The sequence below is a fragment of the Aythya ferina genome (assembly GCF_964211825.1).
Source record: "Aythya ferina genome assembly, chromosome: 4".
NCBI lineage: Eukaryota > Metazoa > Chordata > Aves > Anseriformes > Anatidae > Aythya > Aythya ferina.
Window position 1 is genome coordinate 42,559,901 of NC_140300.1, and position 22,418 is coordinate 42,582,318.

A 22,418-nucleotide genomic window follows, 5' to 3' on the forward strand; every position below is an offset into this window, starting at 1 on the left:
TTTATCTTGGTATTTTGCTGCTTCCTCCTGAATTGCTCAGGTACCCGGTAGAGGATGGCCTCTGCCCCTATTAGTCTCTGCACAAAGCTTTTCAGCTGCTCCACATCTCCCAGGGTGCAGCACTGTTACCAAATTCTTATGAGGCACTGAGAAGGTAAAGCCAGGCAGATCACTGATCAAGAGAAATGAAAGCATGAAGCACCTAAATTACAGTGAAAAACATGGAAGACGTCACCCTTGTTTGCAAAACTGCAAGACTGACCCAGGTTAATTTGACCTGAAACAAAATATTTACACACAGATTTTCCTGAGAGAAAGAGGAAACACTTCTAAACAGTCTCAATTGCACATACACAAGAGAAGGGAAAAAAAAAAAAGTCCCTAACTATTTCCTACTAAAACATGGTTTGTAGCCCAACTTCTGTTATTTCTAAAGCAGTTACTAAATAATGAATTGCATGTACAATGTAAAAGAAAAACAAAAACACAATTATTGAAAAAAACTCTAAGTGGAAAACACTTACTCTATAATGTGTCTTTTTTACAGTTATAGTGTGTCTTTTTTCAAGTACTTTGTGCTTAAAACTATATTCTCACCTTACTGAGAAACCGTAGAGATGAGGCCAATACATTTTGAATTGCCCACAAGGAACTCCAAGGAGAATTCAATAAAAGAAATAATCAATAACTTTGTGTTCAGTGCAAAGGCTCCAGGAGGAGGCACAGGCACTGCTACTGTCTATTTTGTGACAGTTGCTCATCACAGGCACTGAATGAGGCAAAAGGCGTGGAAACAAAATTGTGTTCTGTCACACCATTTAAGCCCAAAACATAACATTAGCTACCCAGTCAGACCAAGTAAGTTTGCAGAAGCAACCCAGATTCAGAATGTTTTCCACCTTAGAGCACTTCAGTAATGTAAGATGCTCTATGATACATAAATGGACAGCGTTGTGCAGACAGTACAGCCAGGTCAGAAGTGGAAGAGCTGCTCACTGTTCTGTACTGCTGGAGGTCCTGGTTCCAAGACAGGCGTGCAACCTCACCAGCAATGCAAAGTGCCACCACATGCGAACACAAAACTGAGGAACAAAATTAGGATGCACAAACAAGTGTAAGCAGCAGAAAAAGTCACCTTGTACTCTACAAGCAATTCAAAATTACATCTTACACAAACACAAAAGACCAACTAAAGATAAGCACTTAACAACTTGGTATCTGGCTGATAATTGCTTTTCATAAATACAGCTCTCACTTTAAAAAGTTTCGTTTAGGTTACTGTTTCTTTGAGTTGTCTGTGATCAGCACATTTTGGGTGAAACAGACAAAAACGGATGTTAGAAATCATGTCTGGCTAGTATTTTGAGTCATGTTTTGCCACTAATAAAAGCCTGATAAAAGGTACAGAAAGCCTCTGCATACCAGTGATACCATCAAAGGGGAAAGCAAAAAGCTGTTTACAAAACATTTTTTTCTCTGCTACATACATTCATTCTAAACCTGAGCTGCTGCTTAGTCAAGTCTATTATAAAAAATGTCAGAAAAACATCACAATATAGTCACCAGCCAGTCGATTTAAAGTTCAATTTGCTCTAACACCACAACAAATACATTTCTATAATCTGTGTATCTCCTCCTCCTGTGGAAGTATCAACAAAATTCAGAACGATATACTTCTCTATAATATATAAAAGAATCATATCAGTGCTATAAGCCATAGTGTAGCTATATAGTAGCAGAGCATGAAACAGTAATCAAAGTCCTGAAAAATACACCATTGTCAGCATTGTACACTGGTACCAGTGTGTTATAGCACCTCGGCTTAACATAAATCAACCTAAGTGCCTGCTTTGGTAAGCACTTCGCACTCAGTGTACATCAGCACTGGGGGGGGCACAGAGAAACAAATCAGAAAATGGGACTTGTAAATAACAATTCGATTAGTGGATTTATACTACCGGTTTCCTAATAAACTCTGTACCCACACCTAGAGAGAGCCCTACCGCAGCCTCCCTCCCGCCGTCTGCACAGGTCTGCTTTTCGCTGCCGAGCCCTTTGCCCTTCCAATTGCTGGGTGTGTAACTGCGCTGTCAGAGCCAAGCCACCCCTCGCAGTAGTGGGCAATGGGGCTGTGGGGTCACTCTATGGGCCCAGCCCTCAGGGGGCTGTAGCCAGGCCCCCACAGGTGCCTCCGCCCGGGCCTGAGCATCAGGGTGAGGAAACAGGTGGTGGGTGTGGGGCTGCCGCTGGATGGTGGGGCACAGCCATGGCTGCGTGCCCTGAGCCCTCTGAGGGCTTGGAAGCTCACCCGTGTCCCTGATGCTGCCAAGCCCCTTGGATACAGGGAAGGTGTAAATCCATTGTGCCGTGTGTTTCAGTGCTGTCCTGCCCCATGCCGTTGTACTTATGGCATGTGTGCTGCTTAGACGGAGCATGAGCTCGGGTACCTACTTTGCTGATTAGTTTTTCTTAATTTTTTCTTCATTTCTTCTTAATTAGAAGAAAAATAAACACATGCACCAGTAAAAGATACTACTTAGTTCACCTTCTAAGAGATGATCTCAAAGAATACAAGGAAAAAAGACTTAGGCTCTAATACAACTTCTAATTTTTGTTTAAAAATACACATGCCCTAATTCCCCATAACGACGGAAGACACAACAGAAATGTAATACAGTCTTATTAAAATCATGTTTTGCAGACTGTACAGAGCCAGATTTACGTGATCACTTGTGATGCAGAATTTCCCTAACCTCATTAATTTTCATTTATCTAGCCCTCTCAAAGAAGGAGGTAATCAGAAGCAAATTTGTATTTTATTTTAATTGCCTCATTGTTATATTATCAGTGCAAAGAAGTCTAATAGATAGTAATTCATGTCACAATACTCTGTCAAAGAAAGACCATATGAAATGATGCTAACAATGTAATTTAAATATTTTAGAAAGCAGACACTATGGAAGTTCTGCCTGCTACTACTCCTCTACTCCACAACAGTAATAAAAACTACACGTCGCCAAAAAAACACACGTTGCTTTACAAGCAGCTCATTTCCAAAGCACAGCCGTCCACGCCTGTCAGCAGCCACAGCACCTTGTTAGCAGCAGCACCGCTCTGAACTGGGTAGAGGAGTGCTCAAAACCAGCCCCCTGCATTGAATTCATTCTCGGTCACAAGGGTCACGGACAAAACACCAGGATAAGCCAGGGGGCTGCATTTATTATCATACAGTCAAGGGTTTTTTTCTTACACAGCCACCAGCTTGTACACCTACTGTGATTTAGACTTTTAGGGTCTGCAATTTAAACCCTCTCCTTTGCCTCACAAACCAACTGCTATCACATTGGTGATGTAAGAGTGAACATCATCCAAGTCAATTGGAACACCCACTACAGGCTTTCTCCTTCAACATCACTAGATATACATGACTTTGGTTAGCTGTAAACTAGGAAAAGGAACGGGTGTATTTTTAATTACAAGAGATTAGAAGAAAAATGTCTTCCTAACAATCAGTTTTCTTAAGACCTGTTCTAATTAACTTCCTCCTTTCTCCAAGCTACTGGTCAAAACCTCCACAAACCAAAGTAAAGGTAAGTTGCACAAGACATGCTGGAAAATCAGAAATTCACCAGCAGGAGTTGTCTAGCAAGATTCTAAGCATAATCAAGTCCTCGAGTACCTTCTGCTGTTCGTGGTAAACATTTTGTGCTTACAGATGCATTGCCACCAACCACAACAGAAAGCTGTAGCGTTATTTACATTCCTCATTTTTCACTTGCTGTGAATGGAACATGTAAATGGAAATACATTTGTGAATGGAAATGCAGATTTTCCATTGATTTCATGGCCTGTACAGATCAGGCTTGTGTCTCAATGAAGTTGGTAGGAGATTTTTGTAGCTGGTTTTACACAGCCAAGGCCAGATGTTGCAATAGCTGAGATATAATAAAAGGAAACTGCGACCTAAGCTTCTAATAGAGGATGTACTCAGGTTATGATGGGGTATTTACAACAGTTAATACTCCTGAAATTACTGAATATAAAAGTTGCCGCATGGAGGAAAATGTATATATGTTGTCTAAAACATAATTCTTAAGTCAACACCCCTATAAAGACCGTATTTCCTTCCAGAAACAAACTATTGGATCCACACTGATGATGTATTTTAGTTTCCTTCACAATTTACACTTGTGTTCACTCACAGTTTTCTTCTTTCCATTTGCAAGACTCCCTCACCACGTTCTCGGTACACTCCCTGCTCTTCAATAACACTGTTCTATGGTTTTATTCTTACATACCCAAGAGGATGACATTAATGCAACAGACAGATGTTTTCTTCTGTATATAACTCTGCCAGCAGAACAAATACCACTCCCTAGCCCCCAGCTGCTCATCAACTGTTCTCACAGATTTGTAGGGGGCAGACTTTCATTCCTGTGCTTTTCCTTTCCAAAAGTTATTTCAAATTCATAAAGACTCTTCTGTAATGGAAGTGCTCAGAAGCAAGCAGTATTCATAATACAGTGTAACACCTTAAATATACATGCATTTAGTCAGCTTATATAAGGCATTTACACCTATCCCTCAGTCTACTCAAGCATCTTAATTGCTCTGAAGCCTGTTGTTTTTTTTCCTCAAGTCCAGCTTTGGACTTGAAAAAACAAAGAGGGAGATGGCAGTGCTTCTAATTCTCTCCTTTCCCTCGCATCTCTGAGAAGCACAATACCTGTTCTCTATCCTACCAAGATTTTAATGAGGTTCAAAATATTAATAAGATGATCAACTACACCTGCTGACAGCCATAGGGCTTGAAAGGCTAAATATACCTGCATCACTAGAAAACGTTGCCCTGCCATTTCTTGAGGCACTAGATTTTTATTTAGTTGGTTATTTTTAAACACTGCTTTGGGTGTAGAGCAATACTGATAATGTATGCAACTGAGCAGGAGGGGGGAGTCAAAAAAGCAGCAGTTGTGGCCATGCTGGAAGAGAGACAGGCAATACCTGTCCCAAAGGTAAAAATGTAAAAACTCAATGTACTTTCATTTAAGTCAGCTTTTTGGGGGTGGGGGAGGTTCTTGCTTGAGTAGCATGTTTTGAAAATAAACTGTTAAGACTGAAACAAGTAGTAAATTCAGTCTTTTAAATCACTCCAGGGATCATCTTCCCACTGATGACTCAGAAGTCTCTGTTAAACATATGTAACATGGGTAATCAATTGCAAACACATATTTAGTATGACTAGAAATTCACACCCTCCCACTCAAACACATACACAGTATTTACCACACATGAACATTACACTATGAAACAGTGAAATTGTAGCAGTCATAACACAGACAATAGGTCATGTCTGATAACTACAGTTTATTATTCTTAAGCTGTGAAAAATTGTTCCAACTCTACAATTCTACAATGACAGGCAATGTTTTCACTTAGCAAAACAGCCATTCCACTCATAACCTTGATATTTTCATTTGGAGAATAAAAAAAAACACAGAAGGCTGCAACCGGATTTTTTTTTTCTCTCCCTCCAGGAGCCACCCACCCTAAAAGCATTACAAGAAATCAAAGACAACACTTACAATCTTAGTTGTTATTTTAGACTACATAACAGAAACGTGTTGAGCACTAAGAAATATTAATTAGCATTTCATTAGAAATATTGATATGGCAAAAAGCGGTGATGTGCAGACACCCTGCCTCTGGGAGTAGATTTGAATTCATCTTAGATTAGGAGGCAGTGCTCTAAACCCACTACCCTGACAAGTTAACTATCCTAGCTGACACAATCCTGGATAGGAATAACACCAGCACTGAGAATGGCACAGTAAACAAGAAGTCATGCTAACTTCTGCTGTTTACAAATGACAATTAGGGTCTGAAAGAGTTACACAAATTCGCTACTTTGACAGTATTGCAATTTATTTATTTATTTATTTATTTTGTGTCTTTAAATTAACAGCTACATATGTAACAGTACCAAAAAGAGCAAATAGCTATTACAGGCAAGACTGCACTGGCAAGAAAATTTAACCAACAAAAGGGTTAATTAGGGATACAAATTTTCTCAGACTGTTAATAATGGGAACAACACATAGTATGTGCCCATAAGTAATTCTCAGGTATCTTTGATCTTCGGCCCCAAGCGATTGCTGTTGCCTACCATACCCTGGCCTCTGGGACTCTCTCAGAACCAGACATCTGGCTACTTTGTTGTTTTAGACTAATCTCTTCCCAGGAGAGCTCAAGAAATGACACCAGGCAAGGAGGGTCCTGGCAAGGGAAAAAACATTACAGTATCAGCAGATTTTTGAGTGGACTAGAGTATCAAAATTGTCTTCGAATTTCTATAGGGATCCTGTGGCTTCTCTGCTCTCCAGCTCGGCTTTCACGCAGAACGCACATGATCCCGTTTTAAGGAGCTGCTAATCTCTTTGGGGAAGCTAATGAACGATAATCCAGGAGAGAATGTGTGGCAGGGCAAACAGACGTAGAAAAAAGCAAGGAATAGGTGGATTTTAAAAAGATTTTATTGAAAGGTCAACACACTGCATGATGAAATAACGTTTTCAAAGCCCTACAAAAATAACTCCAACATCCAAACACTCTTTTTGACTAATTCACTGTCACCGATTTTAACTGCCAGCAACGTTATCATTGAAGTATGACCCTCTGACAAGTGCAGCAGTATCAGCCTAGTGCCTGACTGGCTGCTCTGGACTTAGAAAAAGCACACTTCACAATGCACAGGGGTAAAACGGGCTGCTAACATGAAGGAAGGAAGGTTTAATGTTAAGGCTAGAAGCTTCCACTATTTCTACCACCTGAGGCTAGCTGGGTTTTGCCACAAGTCTGTTAGATTCCCATCCTCCCCAAACCAGAGGTGTCATCAGATGTGACACTCTGGGCAGCTGGACAAGAATGGCTGTAGGCTTCGAGCTGAGCAGGCAGCCCTGAAGGAGAAGACCCTTCTCCTACACCGAAGGCTCTCTGTCCTGGGTGATCCCAGGCAAGAGAAGGAAACAAGACCTGGAAGAACTAAAAATCTTACACACCTTTCTCTGAGGGCAGTAAGCATGCCTGTAACACGAACATCATCCCAGATACATACTTCCGAGCAGCATCCTTTATAAAACCTAGGGGTGGCACATAGCAGCAGTAATAAGAGATCACTTCTTGACTCAAAACCACAACCCCACCTTTTTTGAACTTCCCTTGACAAAGGCAAGTTAAAAAGGACACTAATGAAACGCAGATTCTAATCCTCTCCCAAGATATCATACAGGCCTGTATGATCTAACTTTGCCTCATTTCAAGGTACTTGCAAAGCATTCAAAACAGAGCTTTGCCGAAAATTCTGAATACTCTGCCACATTGCATCAGCCCCCAAAGTAAACAAATCCTTGCCAAAACCTTACGCAATTGTTACAGACAGAAGCAGACTGAAATTATGTGCTAAACTTTCTAAGGGCCAGGCTGTTACAGAGTCCCCTACTTTTATCTTCGTATTTCTCACAACAGATACTCCGCTTCTTTCCATCTACAGCATTCCTCTGTGGGAAAAGCGTTGCTAAAAAGTTGCTTCAATGTATTTTAGCAGTTTCTTAATGCACTCTAGTATTTGGATCAAGAAGAAAAGAACTTGTGCTTCTAGTTACAATATGAGGACAGATTAAAAAAAAAATAGTAATAAATAAAACCTTCTGCGCAGCTGAGTTATTCAAAAAGATACTTTTTCTTTCTTTTCTCTGAATATGACTGGAGTCATATTCATATGCTCCCAGTTCTCCAAATTGTCCCTGCTTCCTCGCACCAAGCAGGTACATTGTTCAAATGAACATGGATTAGTCCAAACCAATTTTACAATACCAGCAGCACCAGGACAACACAAACTGTTTTGTATGCTGTCTATAAAAATATTTGCTCAACAGATGTTTCTCTTAAAAGCTTTGCTATGTCAGCCTGTTACAGTTTAGTTGATGCCTTCTATGACTGCTGTAGCTTGCAAGTAGCTATGCAGCTTAATACAACAGAAACAAGTCAGAAAAACTCATAAAATAATCCACACTACCACACTAAAAACTTACCCTGTATTTACCAGTACCTCATCTATTGCAGAACAATCCAAACTACAGTGTAATTAGAAAAGCATTTGAGGTAAACCAGGTCAAACTTACATGCTTAAAAAACAGCATGACTACATCAGTGAAGATTGCACCAATATAAGTAAGAAAAAAAAAATGAAATAAGTACAATGAGGACTTTTAATTTGGGTATTTTCTGCTTTGTAAATAATTATAAACCTGCTGTCTTCACTTGCCAGAGAACCCTTAATGGTGAGTCCTTCACACTTACCTTCCCTACTCCTCTTAAAACAACACCAAACAATATGCCACACACAAATATATAAGATCACTTCACAAAATATACAGGAGATAAATGCTTAGTCAATAAAGCAAGCAAGCCCCTTACTAATCCTATATATTAAAGGCAGAAAAATACAGAGGATATAGATATAGATTCTAACAAAGATTTCTTGCAGTATCTGAAAGTAAGCACATTTTTATAGGACCATCTTAGATACTACAGCTACAACTCCACATACAGTTAACAGACATATTTTCAAAGCTGTATGCCATCGCCATAACTCCAACAGCAAATAAACCAATGTTTCAGCAAGTAAATACTCCTAGGTTTACTCTGAGTAGTAATTAAGGTGCTACAGGTATCCAGACAGTGGAAACTAAAGCTGTCTTCCACTATCTATTAGCAAATCACAGCTATTCAGTGAGGTTTTCTAACAATAAATAAAAACCCTCACAGCCGTTCTCCAAAAACTCAGCAGCTGGAAGAAGTGAACACAGCAGCATGACAGGAATGCCAATATATCCATACAAAGGCAAATCAAATATGAAAGCAAACTCCAGAGAAAAAAAAAAAAAAAAAAAAAAGGTCTTCAAACAAAATTCACATTAACACGTCTCCTAATTTGGAAATGGAATGGAATACCTTCTATGCATCTGACATAACAGTGGAACAGAGAGAGGAAAAGCCATTTTGGACATCAGGAATGTCTTGAACAACATCTGGAACTTTTCCAAGAACCTGGTCAGTCTACACAAAAGCAGTTCATGAACAATGTTTTTAATGACAAGCATTGATCTCACTGCAGATCCATTAAGCCTGCCAAAGTATGAATGTCTATCTAGGGTTCCTGATTTCAACATGTACATGAAATGCTGTGGGTACAACTGTTACATCCTCTCTTTATTTCCTAATCTAAGACATTTAACAGTATTACTCTACAGTTCACGGCTGACTGCACGTACGTTATGCAGTTCTTCATTTGGATAGTTTCTGTATGTATGAGCAAGCCTTGGAGAAAACATCCATAAACAACTCTAATAAAAATTCACCCAGGTTTTGGAGGCTGCCTTTACCTCTCCAGTGAAGGTTGGAGGGAAGAGGCTTCTGAATGGAGGTGGAAGAACTCCACATTTCTTCCACTCAAAGCTGTTTCTTATCTTGTAATTAAACAGCTCATCAGCTAATAAAATGTCTACATATGCCTCTAATACCTGCATAAGGGGATGGCAGAGGGTAAGCTTGGTGATATTTCCTGACAAAGACACTTCCTGCAGAAAGATAAATATGGTTACTTGACCATAAAATCGACCTAATGAAATACACTTAACCCAGAAATAAAGCTCCACCTTCAGAAGCATACATGGCATGAAGAATACCGATACTTGTCTTTAATTTTCTACTTTAAATTTACAGGCACAGTTTAATTTCTTTGAAACAAAGACATTTGCCAACTAGCAGTAACACAATGAGAATACAGTGGGCAAAAATGCAAAAACATACTTATTTATATATCTACCTAGTGTTTTACATCAACTGCACACTTTTGCTTAATGAGACGAGTTAAGACCAAATACTACTGCTGGAATCCACCTACTGTGAATCATACAAACCCCAGTTTTCATTTGTGAGTCTTACTCTGACTTACTCAGCCCATTGCTTTGATTTCAACAGACGCATAACTGATTTACGCTCAGATGAAAGAGAAGAATCAGGCACAAGTTTCCAGGTAGCCTCAACAGCAGCACAGGTGTTCTGTTGCTGGTAGCAGCTGGCATGTGCTAATTGGCAAGAAAACAAAATTCAACTATTTCGAGTTTTGTAAAAACATCTAAGAAGAGAGATGGCTCAAAATAAAGTCTCAGCATATTACAATATGCTCCACAGGCAGAAATAACCTGACAAAATTAAATTTCCCATTGCCTTGCACTGCACAATTCAGGAGCTTGAAGTTTGAAAGACAGGAAATCTCCTTAAAATTTGCTTGTATGGCAGATCTGCATTAGGTGCGAAAAAATTATTACAGAGTATGAAAAGACTCTCTTGCCCCCTGCCACTTGCAAAACAAAACAACACAAGAGCTGATAAAGAAACTATGAATATTGTGTACTGAAAATGTTGCTAAAATAGCCATCCACCTCACCAGATACTTTATGATAAACTAGCATAGCAAGCAATTTGCTCGAGTAAAATACTCTTGAAAGTTAGAAGCACTGACTGCTACTAGGACTGAGCAGTCTGGGCAGCTGGGAAATAGCCTACTGCAGATTTCAGCGTGGCTGTGTATTAGTAAGGAAAGACAAGCAACATGCTGGAACTGGCTAGCGATTTGAAAGGGGAGAAAAATTAAAATCAGGGTGATCATTTAAAGATATGACAAAATGCTTACGGGGGTGCAGTGACTAATATGCAAAAATACTGGGGCAAGGGGAGACTGACAGGGTGGTAAAACATAACATCATTGATAAGATGACAAGAAAGAAATTTTGCATGGTTTAAAGAAAAAATGTGAATACATCTGAATCCTGTTTACAACTCAGGGTTCAGACTCACAAAATACTTGGGCTATAAAGCATCCTAACATTCTATAATTCATATTTCAATAAAACAAGATAAACAGAACTAAGGCAGAGGCTACTATTTTGAATGTACCTTTGTCTAAAAAGAGAAAAATGTTACTCACAAACTGATTTAACGTCAATGTAATACAAAGGAAACTGAAAAGTAAAGTGCTGAGGAATCAACTAAAACAACGAAATGTGAGCACAATTTCGTTGTTTTAGGTAAGTATTTTGTTGTTATCTGCTGATGAAGATAACTACTGTGAGTTTTATCTGCTGGGAGTATCAGGAAGGTTTGAAAAAGCACAAGTAACAATACAGACATTTGTTATTCAATCGGTCATGACAGCAGACCCCTTACAGAGCAGAGATGTCTTTGTGGCTTTATTTCATTTTCAGAAGGGATTTGCAGACAGCATTTTACAACACTGCATATTTTCTGGGTATGCCATACTTACAAATAACGTCTATTGTTCTGACTTTCTCAGATCATAAACTGCAGAGAATCAAGCCATGCAGAAGTTATCGACATGGGTGGTATGAATGGCAAAAATGTGCTAGCATTGATAGGTCACAGAAGTTTGTGTCTATGCTTAGAAATAGAAATGCCTCACAACTATACAAAAGAGGCTGCACTGCTGGCAGTAGAGAAAATGTATAAGAGAGGCCATTGCCTAAATTATTAAAATACACACCTTAGAGAACATAACCCATATAGAAAGTCTCACTTGACACAGACAGTCTGTACCATTTGGATAATGAAAGTATAGCAAGTACTTTTAAGATAACACGTGATATCAACATTACAGAAAAATATGTTAGAGGATATGTTTTTGAAAATGGCATGTGATCACGCAATTTAAAAACAGAATCATAAAATATATCCATAGACATAAAAATTCCATTCCAATCTAACTTTAATGTTGTCATCTCTTGAATTCTGGGTAACCTGTCAATCCAGCTCATGCTTCTTCTTCTCACAGGACTTTTAAGAAATCGTGTATATTGAATATATGAAAAGTTTCCCTATAAGCACATTCATTTTGAAACAAAGTACTTTAAGTAAAATGAAACCTAATAGGCATTCCCTGTTAAAGCTTTCTCTAGTTCTAGGTATAAACTAATTCTCTAGAAATAAGGTTTTGTTTTCATATTTTCAAATAAATTAAAATATCACTTGCTAAAAATACATCTCCTTGTCATTTATAGCTGTAACTCAGGGAACAAATAATCCTTTTAACAAATTCGTCTTCTTAAAGTAGATTAAAGAATTTACGAAAACAGAACACAAACCTGAAATTTTATCTAGATGGGAAATGGCATAGAAATGGGACTAAACAGAAACTTCTGAATAAAATCACTACAGATGAAACCTTCTTGTAAATTCAGTAACCTCCGTGACAAAGTACAAATACAAAGGGTTTCATTTTTGAGTATGGTTGCTTAATATTCTACTTATAAAAGCAGCACAACCCTGGCAAATTTCAACCCTTCTGCAAGCAAACAAATTGAGCACTGTAAACTCTGTGAACAAGTGAGTGCTGTTATTGGCAGGGATATTTGCCAAACCATTCCCAAGACACAGTAACAGAGTTCAGACTCTGCACTACTGAGCAGATTTCTATTGCTCATTGCTATCACCAAAATGCATGCATGCACACATGTGAAACCTAGAAACAATGTAAAAGTCTGCTGAATAAACTGACAAATGAATATCTATTTCTGCTGACAGGATGATGGTCTGGGTCACTGAAGACCTTGGTTCTACTCATGCTTTTCTGCCCTGTTTGTTTCATGGCAATATTTGTCTCTTTTTATGTGGACTATCAACAGATCAGGACAGGGATACCGTTATTACTGTATGCAAGTGTGCTTTGATTAATTCCATTGGGATCGGAACATTGTTCAGGTTTACCACATTATATTTCTATTGAAGGAAAGAACTATTGTTATGAACTGTTATATATATGTTATATTGTTATTAACTAAGGAAGGTATTTGCCTTTATCTTGTAACAGAGACCAGGCTAGCTGAAAAGCTAGGAAATTTTCCAAAAGTCTTTGCAACATTATTTTTAAAAGTGTGTTGTTTTTTGTTGTTGTTGTTGTTTGTTTCATTTAAAAAGGTTGAAATAAAGCCACAAAGGATGGCAAATAATTACAACAATTCCCATCTTCAGTATTGGGATTAGAGGTTGTAAACTCCCCGTTGATGATGTGAAAACCTCAGTGAACGTTTCATGCCCTGGTATTATGTCTGAGAAAGAACTTTTCAGACTCCATTATGTCCGCCATGAACTTGATCTTTCACCTCTAGTGAAAATCCTCTTATAACTAGAATTCTAAAGTTAATGATGAGAGATTTCATTTGCTTTCCAAGCACAGATAAAACCTTTTTGAAATACACTCTCACTGCCATGACCTTGGTCTATGACTTAAGAGTTCACCACATGTAATAATTTACTTCGCCCCATGGGACTCATTGAGATTTCCTTTTAAAAGGTTTTGGATATGCAGTTAGAGCTGAAACACTCTCACAGTATGCATCAAAGCATACATCCTGTATACGCTACAGATGTTTTGCAACAATATCAACAAACTAAATGAACTTAGATCATTATAAAATATAAAAACAAAAAGGTCTAGCTAAGCAAAGCCATCCACATACTAGAAACTGAATGTTTGGGGAATTGTGCTGCAATAATGCACAATATCTGCTAGAACAGGGAGTTTCAAAATTTCATAGGAGTAGTAATATATGTAAATTGGCAAATTAATTCAGGAAATATACCGTTGCTCTGAACTTACCAACTCAAACACAGTAATATTCAGCTCAAGCACATGCTTTTTAGTTTATGAGCCACATAATTATCAGAATTGCTGCATTACAGCAGCAGTCTGTGGCTGCTGACTTTTCTTCGATAAAGCGTGCTATTTTCTTTATTTGCTCATGTATTTCTTATTATACATCCTTTTATTACTAAAAATACACGCATGAAATCAGAACTACTGTATACATCTCAATATAAGGCAAGTTTTTGCTCTCATGTATCTCTGAGAAAATTCCTTCAGAAATGTTATTTACCTTCAATTCCAGCCCTGGCCTGCAGCCCTAGTTAAGAAGCAGTGTAAAGTGCACTTCCCCGAGCAGTAACATGCTGCCAGGCGTGAGCACAGCTCTGGCCGGCTCCCATGTAGCACCCTCCCTGCAGTGCCTTGCCGAGTGGCTGGCTGCCACCGGCTCCCTGGGGACACGTACATGGGCCTGAGACAGAGCAGCATGTGGAGGCAAACACCACGGGGCTTGAGAGGCTGGCCTGAGGGCAGCAAGGGGCACTGAGGGCACCAGAGAAGCAAATGGTTTGGAAATCCAGCTCATAGGGAGTGTGTGTGGGGGGATAAGACAAGGTACTGAATGCGTTGGCAAAGATTCTATTTAATGGTAAAACTTCCACTCCCTCATCACACACAAATCATTGGGGGGTGTTGTGCTTTCAGGGCACCCCATAGTAAGCTGGACTCACTGATGATCCTTTGCTATTCCCTTGCCTCTCAAAATTTCTTATCTTCTACCATCTTCTGTACTCACATGGGTAGCCCCTATGAGGAGTTCAAGTCCCTACTACAGCTACTCTGAATGTTGTGGTTCCCCCCCCCCCCATCCCTGTTAACCTAGAGGTATCAGCAGAACCGGTACATTTTAGACAGAAAAGGCAATACACACAAGGGAACACAGCAAAAACCCTTGCTGAACAGGAGAGCGCCTGGCTATGGGGACCTTAAAACTGAAAAACAGTTCCCAGGAGGCATGTGGCTTTTCTTCAACATCTCCAAAAACAGTTTAACAGCAGCTTGCTATTTTCAGAGTCATAGTAGGGCCAATATTTTCCAGAAATTGGAGCCTGAAGTAACTCTTTTGAATCAGAGAAAAATTGCTGCTCTACTGCTCTCCACAGTTTTGCCAAATGTTCTAACAAATAAAAACAGTCTAACAGAAAAATACAGACTGGAAACGCTTAAAACACCCTATCTTCTCATAAGAGTTCTGCAAGAGAAATAAATTTGGGCTAGTGTATTTTTATATAAATAAATGTAAAAAATTGTTTTCTTCACATAAACGAGGTTTTACAGTATTTAAGACAGTTTTCCTTAAAATGTATTGAATATAATCATTTGACAATTAAAAAAAAAAAAAAAACAAACTTCAGTGTGCCTTCATAATCATAAAGATAGGAAAGAATAAATTGATAAAATCAATTTAATTTATTTGAAAAAGAAGTGAATTTAAAGATAATAGTCATTTTAACTGAAAATCCTTCTTACTGCTGTACAGGAGTGATTTGTACAAGTCAGGAATTAACTTGGATATACAAAAAAGGAGCTGAAGAAAACAAACACTGAATTTGCAAACACGATCACTTTCTTTCCTGTATATTACTGTTAGCCACTATGTGAATGTATTCACACCAGCTAAAAATGTGCTTGAGTAGATACAAAAACCTTCCCAAGTGAAATACTCTTAAGTTTTGATTTTAACAAGCAAATGACAGATTCAAGGAAGGAGAAGCAATGTAATATCTTGTTGCAAGTCACTGTTCAGAACTTGCAAATTTCAAGAACCATGATTCTATCCTTGACTAAATCCACTACAGATATTCCTTAAGGGCAGTTTGTTATCTCAATAGACAAGTCTGATTTCAGTTTATCTGCAATGAGATGCAAACAGTCTTACATAAAAGATATTTCTGAGATTTCAAAATGTTAGCAATGTTCTATATATTGTCACTTCAAATGATCTTTTTTAGAAAGAAATGCTGAATTAATAAGGTATTTGACAACTAATGTCATTGCATATTAGCCTTTGCTAATCTTATAAACACATTCCTTCAGTTAGTCACAAAGCTGAGGCCACCAACCACCATGCTAAGCCATTTGCAGCAGCATCCCTTCATGCAAGAGAGTCCAGGCCCACATGGACAGACAGGCACATTAACACAAGTCAGAGGAACTGACTTGTTCATTAAGGAAAATAAAACACTTAAACGAAAACAAAGCTGTAAAGTTTGTCTTCTCCTGAATCAGTAATTTAACACCAATCCTAACACACACAACAACTAAGCACTTCACTTACTGTTAAATGAAATATTAAATTAGCGTGTGCTTTGCAAGCCACCAAGTGAGGGACAGCAGAACCAGAACAAAGCATGTTCCAGGGATTCATGGCCAGCAAACCGCCCTGCTTTGCCAAAAGGTAACCATTGAAAATGACCCCTGTACTGTGAATGTTGTCATCCTGCGGGCATTCAATGGAATTATGACTCCACAAGACACTCCATTGCAAACAAATCTCCTGTAGTTTTTTTGAAGTTGTCACCTTTAGAGTAAGTATTGCCAGTCTCCACCACTCTGCTAAAGGTGGTCTTTTGTTTTAAAGGCTGTGGAAGGGAGAGTAACATAGCTCAGCAGTAAAGATCTGCAATTTCTTTCAAATAGCTATAAAGATTAAAAACCAAGCTGACTTTTAGCAGGGCAGTAGACCCCACTCTCCATAAATACTTTAGTAAGAACATTACTGACTTGTTCAAACAGTGCCTATCGTCTTACATTTGGTTTGTGACCTCAGTGGAACAGATTTTTTTTCAAACACGCATAGAGATAGAAACAGGGCACTCACAGTATCTTGGTGAATAGAATAGTTCAGTTGGAAGGGGCCTTAATCATCATCTAGTCCATCTGCCTGATCTCTTTAGAGCTAAGGTGAGGAAGAGGGAAGAACAGAGATCTATTGGTTTTAAACCCAGTAGTACAGAGGCATAAAATACAATCCCAGAAATGCATAATGATGCGAAAAAATTCCAGGCTTCCAGGAGTGTAGGAGAAGGGCTTTTTCCACTGATCACCTTGTGAGCCACATGAAAAGACCCTGCGTTAGAAGTACTGGCAGCCAGGAATAAAATTGATTATTTTTTCGCAAGTCTATCACAAGGCTAATTCATCCACTGATACCTTACTGTAGCAAAAGAGCTCCTTGTTAAATGTGTCAGCAAAATATGAAACTGTGTACAAACAGATGCAAAGAATTTGAAGGTGACGTGTTCAGGTTTGGGGATCTCAGAAGTCTCACTATTAGGCTGAATTTGCTTCCACTGAATTAAGAGCAGTGCTGAATACCTTTGAAAATCCCGTCTGCTCTGAACTGTTGTAATAGTGGACCTGTATTAGAAAGATTCATGATAAATGAAAGCAGAGCAATGGGTGAGGGAAAAAAAGAAAATAAAATCCACAATCGTTTTAAGGTTACAGAAGACTTGAGATGATGAGGAATTCCAGAGATGTCTAATGGAGCTGTGTGACTGGGACGCATTATAGTGATGAAATTCATATTGTAAGTAATAATTTGGGCTACTCCTATGCATCGATGGATATAAAATGCACTCACTATTCAGGGAAGAAAAAACCCTAAGTGTCAATAAATAGTTCAATAAAAACCATCTGCTCAAAGCACAGTAATGATAAAAGAAAACTCTTAGGATACATAAAAAATTAGACTGTAATACTAGAATATAGTGGGTGAATTTAATAGCACAACAGTTCCCATGTAGATACAAGGCTTATGCTTACAGTTATTTCTTTATATTGCTACATGTGAAGTACAGACATTTTCCCTAAATTTGTCCTTTGACACCTACAGACATTTCCCAAAGACTTCACTGTAGCATCGGCAGAATTAGTTACATTCTCATCTAGAAGTACTTAGTCTACATGGGTAGACAAAATTTATTACTTAGGAAATAATAATAAAAAATTTTCATCATAGAATTTCCCTTTACAGTATTAAATTTTAAAAGATTAAGTCACTTCATTCTATTGTTTTTAAACAAAACCTAAAAATTATCTACTACTCTTTTAAGTGCTATTTAGAAATCAAATTTTAGATAACGTTATTGCAAGTTTTGACTTATATTTAGAGAAGAAAAAACTATATTGTCAAAGACAACTAAAGACCAGGACACGTACAGTTCATTTGAAAATCTTAAAACAATTTTGTTTCATAATGTTCATGTGTTACCTTCCAAGGATAAACATTCTTGGTATGCTGGTGCACCGTATGACTCACAAACCATTAGAGTTTGTTCTTTTTTTTATTCATTTCAGTTGTTTTTTTTTTAAAGGTTAATGTACATATATACACAGTTCAAAGAACTTTGGATATTTTTAGAGAAATCAATCTTTTCTGGGACTTTGAAGCACTGTTAGGGGTTCACCTTTGTGTTTTTACTTAAAAAGAAAACAAAACAAAAAAACAATACTCATAAACAGAGGAATTTTCCAGTGTTTATTTCTCGGTAAGAACTTAAATGTTCTTTATTTTAAAATAGTTAAACTTCTTGCATGTTTTTATTTTTGCCAACAAATAGTTGGCAATTATAACAAAATGTTACTATTCTCCCCCAATTCTTTTCCAGAAAGGCTGGCTGTGGTTCTTTAAAATTTATAGTAAGTTCTATGGTCTATATTTGCTTCATAAAAACAAATATAAAAATCACTCTTAGAACTTCCTTCTTACTTCATATCTTACTTTGGAAATATGTTTAGAACTTTCTTCATTATATTCTGTTGTACATTTCAAAATTTTGCCATACATATGTGACACTTAGTTTTACGAAAGCCGTAACATTTGGAAAGATGTTTACATAACATTTGGAAAGATGCTACCCATATGGAATGTGAAAAAAATTTAAACAAAACACCACTTTAAAAGATTTTGTATAAGCTACAGTTTAACCAAGCAAAAAAAAAAAGTCAATAGCTTTGTTGTGTAGGAGATAACAAAATAGCCAAAGTATTCTTCAATAAAATAAACTGTCTGCCACGATTTATCTGTACAATTGCATCACAGCTCTTGCCTGTTATGTTATACTTTTCAAAAATATGCCATTAAGTTGCCATAAAAGTTATCACAATTTTTTTTTTCCTCCCAATCTGATAATAGACTTACAGATTTAATTTTCAACCTCTCTTTTCTTCATTACTTTGATTCTTAAAGAGAGCATGACATTAGCTGTCTGAATACTTTGTAGTAATATCTGGCATTTCTACAGCATTTCTGTCTGAGGATCTGCAAGCTCCGAGTAGGTTTGTCTTTACAGCACCTTGAAATGCTGACATTTATTTGTCACTCATGCAGAAATGGATAGTTAGAAGTAGACTTTTAAAGAAATGGGTTTTATAATTTCATTAAAAAAAAACTTTTTCTTTTTTTTTTTAATTTTAATTTTTTTTAAAAGATGCTAAGCAGCTTTTGGTACCATCAAATACTTATGTCATTAAAATTCTGACTCTTCATGGCTTAACAGGAGCTAAAAACACAAGTGAGGCCTAATTTTTTTCATTCCAATTTTTTTTAACTAGCAAAGAGTGTCCACTTCACAAATCATGAGATTTCATAAACATTACTGATGGTAGAAATACTTAAGTAAATGAGAAAAGGTCACAAAATTAAAAATTAGATTTTGATTGTTCATGGTGATACCTCCTTATTTTTGCCAGTGTACAAAAATTCACAGAATGGTTTAGGTTGGAAGGGACCTTAAAGCCCACCCAGTTCCAATCCCCTGCCATGGGCAGGGACACCTCTCACCAGACCAGGTTGCCCAAAGCCCCATCCAGCCTGGCCTTGAGCACCTCCAGGGATGGGGCATCCACAGCTTCTCTGGGCAGCCTGCGCCAGGGCCTCACCACCCTCAGAATAAAGAATTTCATCCTAATACCTAACCTAAACCTACCCTCTTTTAGTTTAAAGCTATTACTCCTTGTCCTATTACCACACTACCTGACAAAGAGTCCCTCCTCCCCAGCACTCCTGTAGGCCCCCTTTAGGTACTGGAAGGCCACTACGAGATCTCCCCAGAGCCTTCTCTTCCCCAGGCTGAACACCCCCAGCTCTCCCAGCCTTTTCTCATAGGAGAGATGCTCCAACCTTGTGTCCCTGCTCTGGACCCACTCTAACAGGTCTATGTCCTTCTTATGCTGGGGGACCCACAGCTGAATGCAGTGCTCCAGGTGGGATCTCACGAGAAAGAGAACAGGTTTTTTTTGTTCAAATAAGCTTGATATGCACAAAATTCTGTACCTGACATAGGTTTTATTGATGAAATAAGTCTATTTGCAACAAAAGCTAGGAATGGACCATTTAAGAAAGCTGTTTGCAAAGTTAACGGAAATAGCCACATATAGGAAGAGATCACATGAGAAATGATGGAAAATTCGGAGCTAGAGGGAGAAATTGATACAAGAAACTAGAATGTAAAGAGTTCAAAGAACAATCCACACATCCAGAGATCAGGGAGGTGAGCTGAAGAAACCCAAGAGTAGGTCACTGAGTCAACAGGTAGCCCTACTGGACTCAAATTGGATTTCCACTCATCACAGCAAGAACACTTACTTCCACCCCATGAGAAGAAAGAGTAGCCATTAACAACCTTCCTCTCCTCCAAAAGCCAAGATTTTCAGTAAGCACAGAAGGCTTCCCCCTACCACTTACATTGCTCATTTGCCAACACCTCTCAAGACAGAATAGCAGCTCTCAACTCATCTGGACCACATAGGTAGATATTTGCAGAGACATTTTGATCTCCACTGTCTCTTCTTCCAGCTCCCACAGCTAAATTCCTTGTAATGCTCTATGTCAGGTATTTCCAAGATGTGGCACCTGCATCACTGGTGGTATGCAAGTTATTCTGAGGCACTGGAGACACTGTCTTGAACGGCTGAACACCTCTGCTGCTGCCACTGCTGCTATCACTGGTGATATGTAAGGAAACGAGATTTGAAAAGCCTGTCTTTAGTCACGTTTAACAACCAGTACTGAGTGTGAACTAGGCATTCCAGTATTTTCTTTGCAGCCACAATCTCCTGTTCTTCCACTTTAATGCCAACATTGAATTTCTCCTCCACTGACAGCAGAAAAAAAAGAGAACACACCTATAAACCTTGCTCCTGTTTTTCAGCCTATTTATCTGTTCTCTTTCCATTTCTCCCTTACACAGCTACAGAGATCTTTTTCCTCCTATAGTTCCTACGACCTGTGAAGGAAGCTCTTTCCAGTCCCCCAAGCCACCCCATCACTCACATATCAGAGCTAGCTGAAGATGTTCATTTCCATGCTCAAACACTAAAATGCTTGGAAGCCTCTATCACAGCATGCTTCTCCCCACCTTAATGCCACAGCTACAGCAAGCAAAGGTGCCAATACTGGTAAATTGTATAGTTGCTAATAAACACTGACAGTTAAATAAAAGATTTTTAGTTTACCTGGTTTTACCCAAAACCCCAGAACACTAACTTTTGAAACGGTAAACCGTTTAATGAGAATTCTTACTATAAGCTTTGCTGATCACATATTCCTTAGCCAGCAAAGGCAGAACATTTTATTTGCTGCCCTCTGGCATGTATCAACTAAAAAACCTATCCTTGTAAGATTAACAAAACTCTCAATTTTAGCATCTCACACCCAAATTTTCTAATTGGTATACAACAAAATCCAGTTGATATGAAGCAGCTTCTAATGATGTAGACTCTTTCTAAGCACTTGACCAGATATTTAATCACCTTTTCCCAGAATGATGTGTTTTAAATAAGGCTTTTCAGCACCGATCTTCAAACAATCCACAAAGAAGTCACCAGTACCCATTACTGCTAACCCCAGAGACACAATACCCCACTCACTTTCACCGAAAAGGTTAATGACAGAGCTGAAAACAGAAACCATGTCTCAGCCCCACCTGAAAACTTGTCCCACCACACCACAGTGCCTAATATATCCACAGGAATTACCTAAGTCCAAACTGATATTCAACAGTCCCTACTACTTAAATAAAGAAAACCTAAAACCCTCTGTACACAGTCAGCCACCATAACCACCATATGATGTCTCTCAAGAAATCCAGAGGTCTCCACAGCACTTATTCAGGGCGTGCCTGCACTCTATAGCAGCAGGACACTTCTGAGACTAATTAGCTCTTGTAGTGCTCCCTCACTATATTGCTTCTGAGCAAGCTCATTTATCTTCATATTACATTATGCAGTGTAGATACACCCTCAGACAAATCAATTTCTCCAGGTAAGGGAAGCACACCTGATGAAGCAAAGGCAATTTAAGGGACATTGTTATGAACAACTGCTCTCACAGTACAATTGCTTATATTTCTAGTCAACTGCCACATTTAAATTCTTCTTCATGCATGAGAATTGATTTAAATTAAAATGGGGAAAAAAAGCATTGCTCTGCTCATGTCATAAAGAGAAAGGTATCAGCAAAAGCTTAGGTGAAATGTGGCAAGGACAGATAAGAGGCTCTTCTCCCCTAGCACAAAGGATATGATTTGCTGCTCTTCAGAAGAAAAACTAATAATATGAATGACAGAGAAGCATTGTATTTCAAAAATCTGCTTGCACTGGAAACTTGCTCAATTTTAGCAATAAATTTGCC

The 22,418-nt window shown here is 38.3% G+C and overlaps 1 protein-coding gene across 9 annotated transcripts in view; it reads right to left on the reverse strand.

The window, feature by feature from the left end:
- SLC10A7 (solute carrier family 10 member 7) overlaps positions 1-22,418 on the reverse strand; it is a 141,541-nt gene that overhangs the window by 104,037 nt on the left and 15,086 nt on the right. Inside the window, exon 5 of one of the 9 annotated variants that reach the window (XM_084518665.1) lies at positions 5,796-6,276. The exons of the other annotated variants lie outside the window; for them this stretch is intronic. Within the exon in view, the coding sequence (XP_084374791.1) occupies positions 6,163-6,276 (114 nt within the window). The 3' untranslated portion in view covers positions 5,796-6,162. Of the gene's footprint in view, positions 1-5,795; positions 6,277-22,418 lie in introns of those variants that run through there. 9 annotated transcript variants of the gene reach the window in all.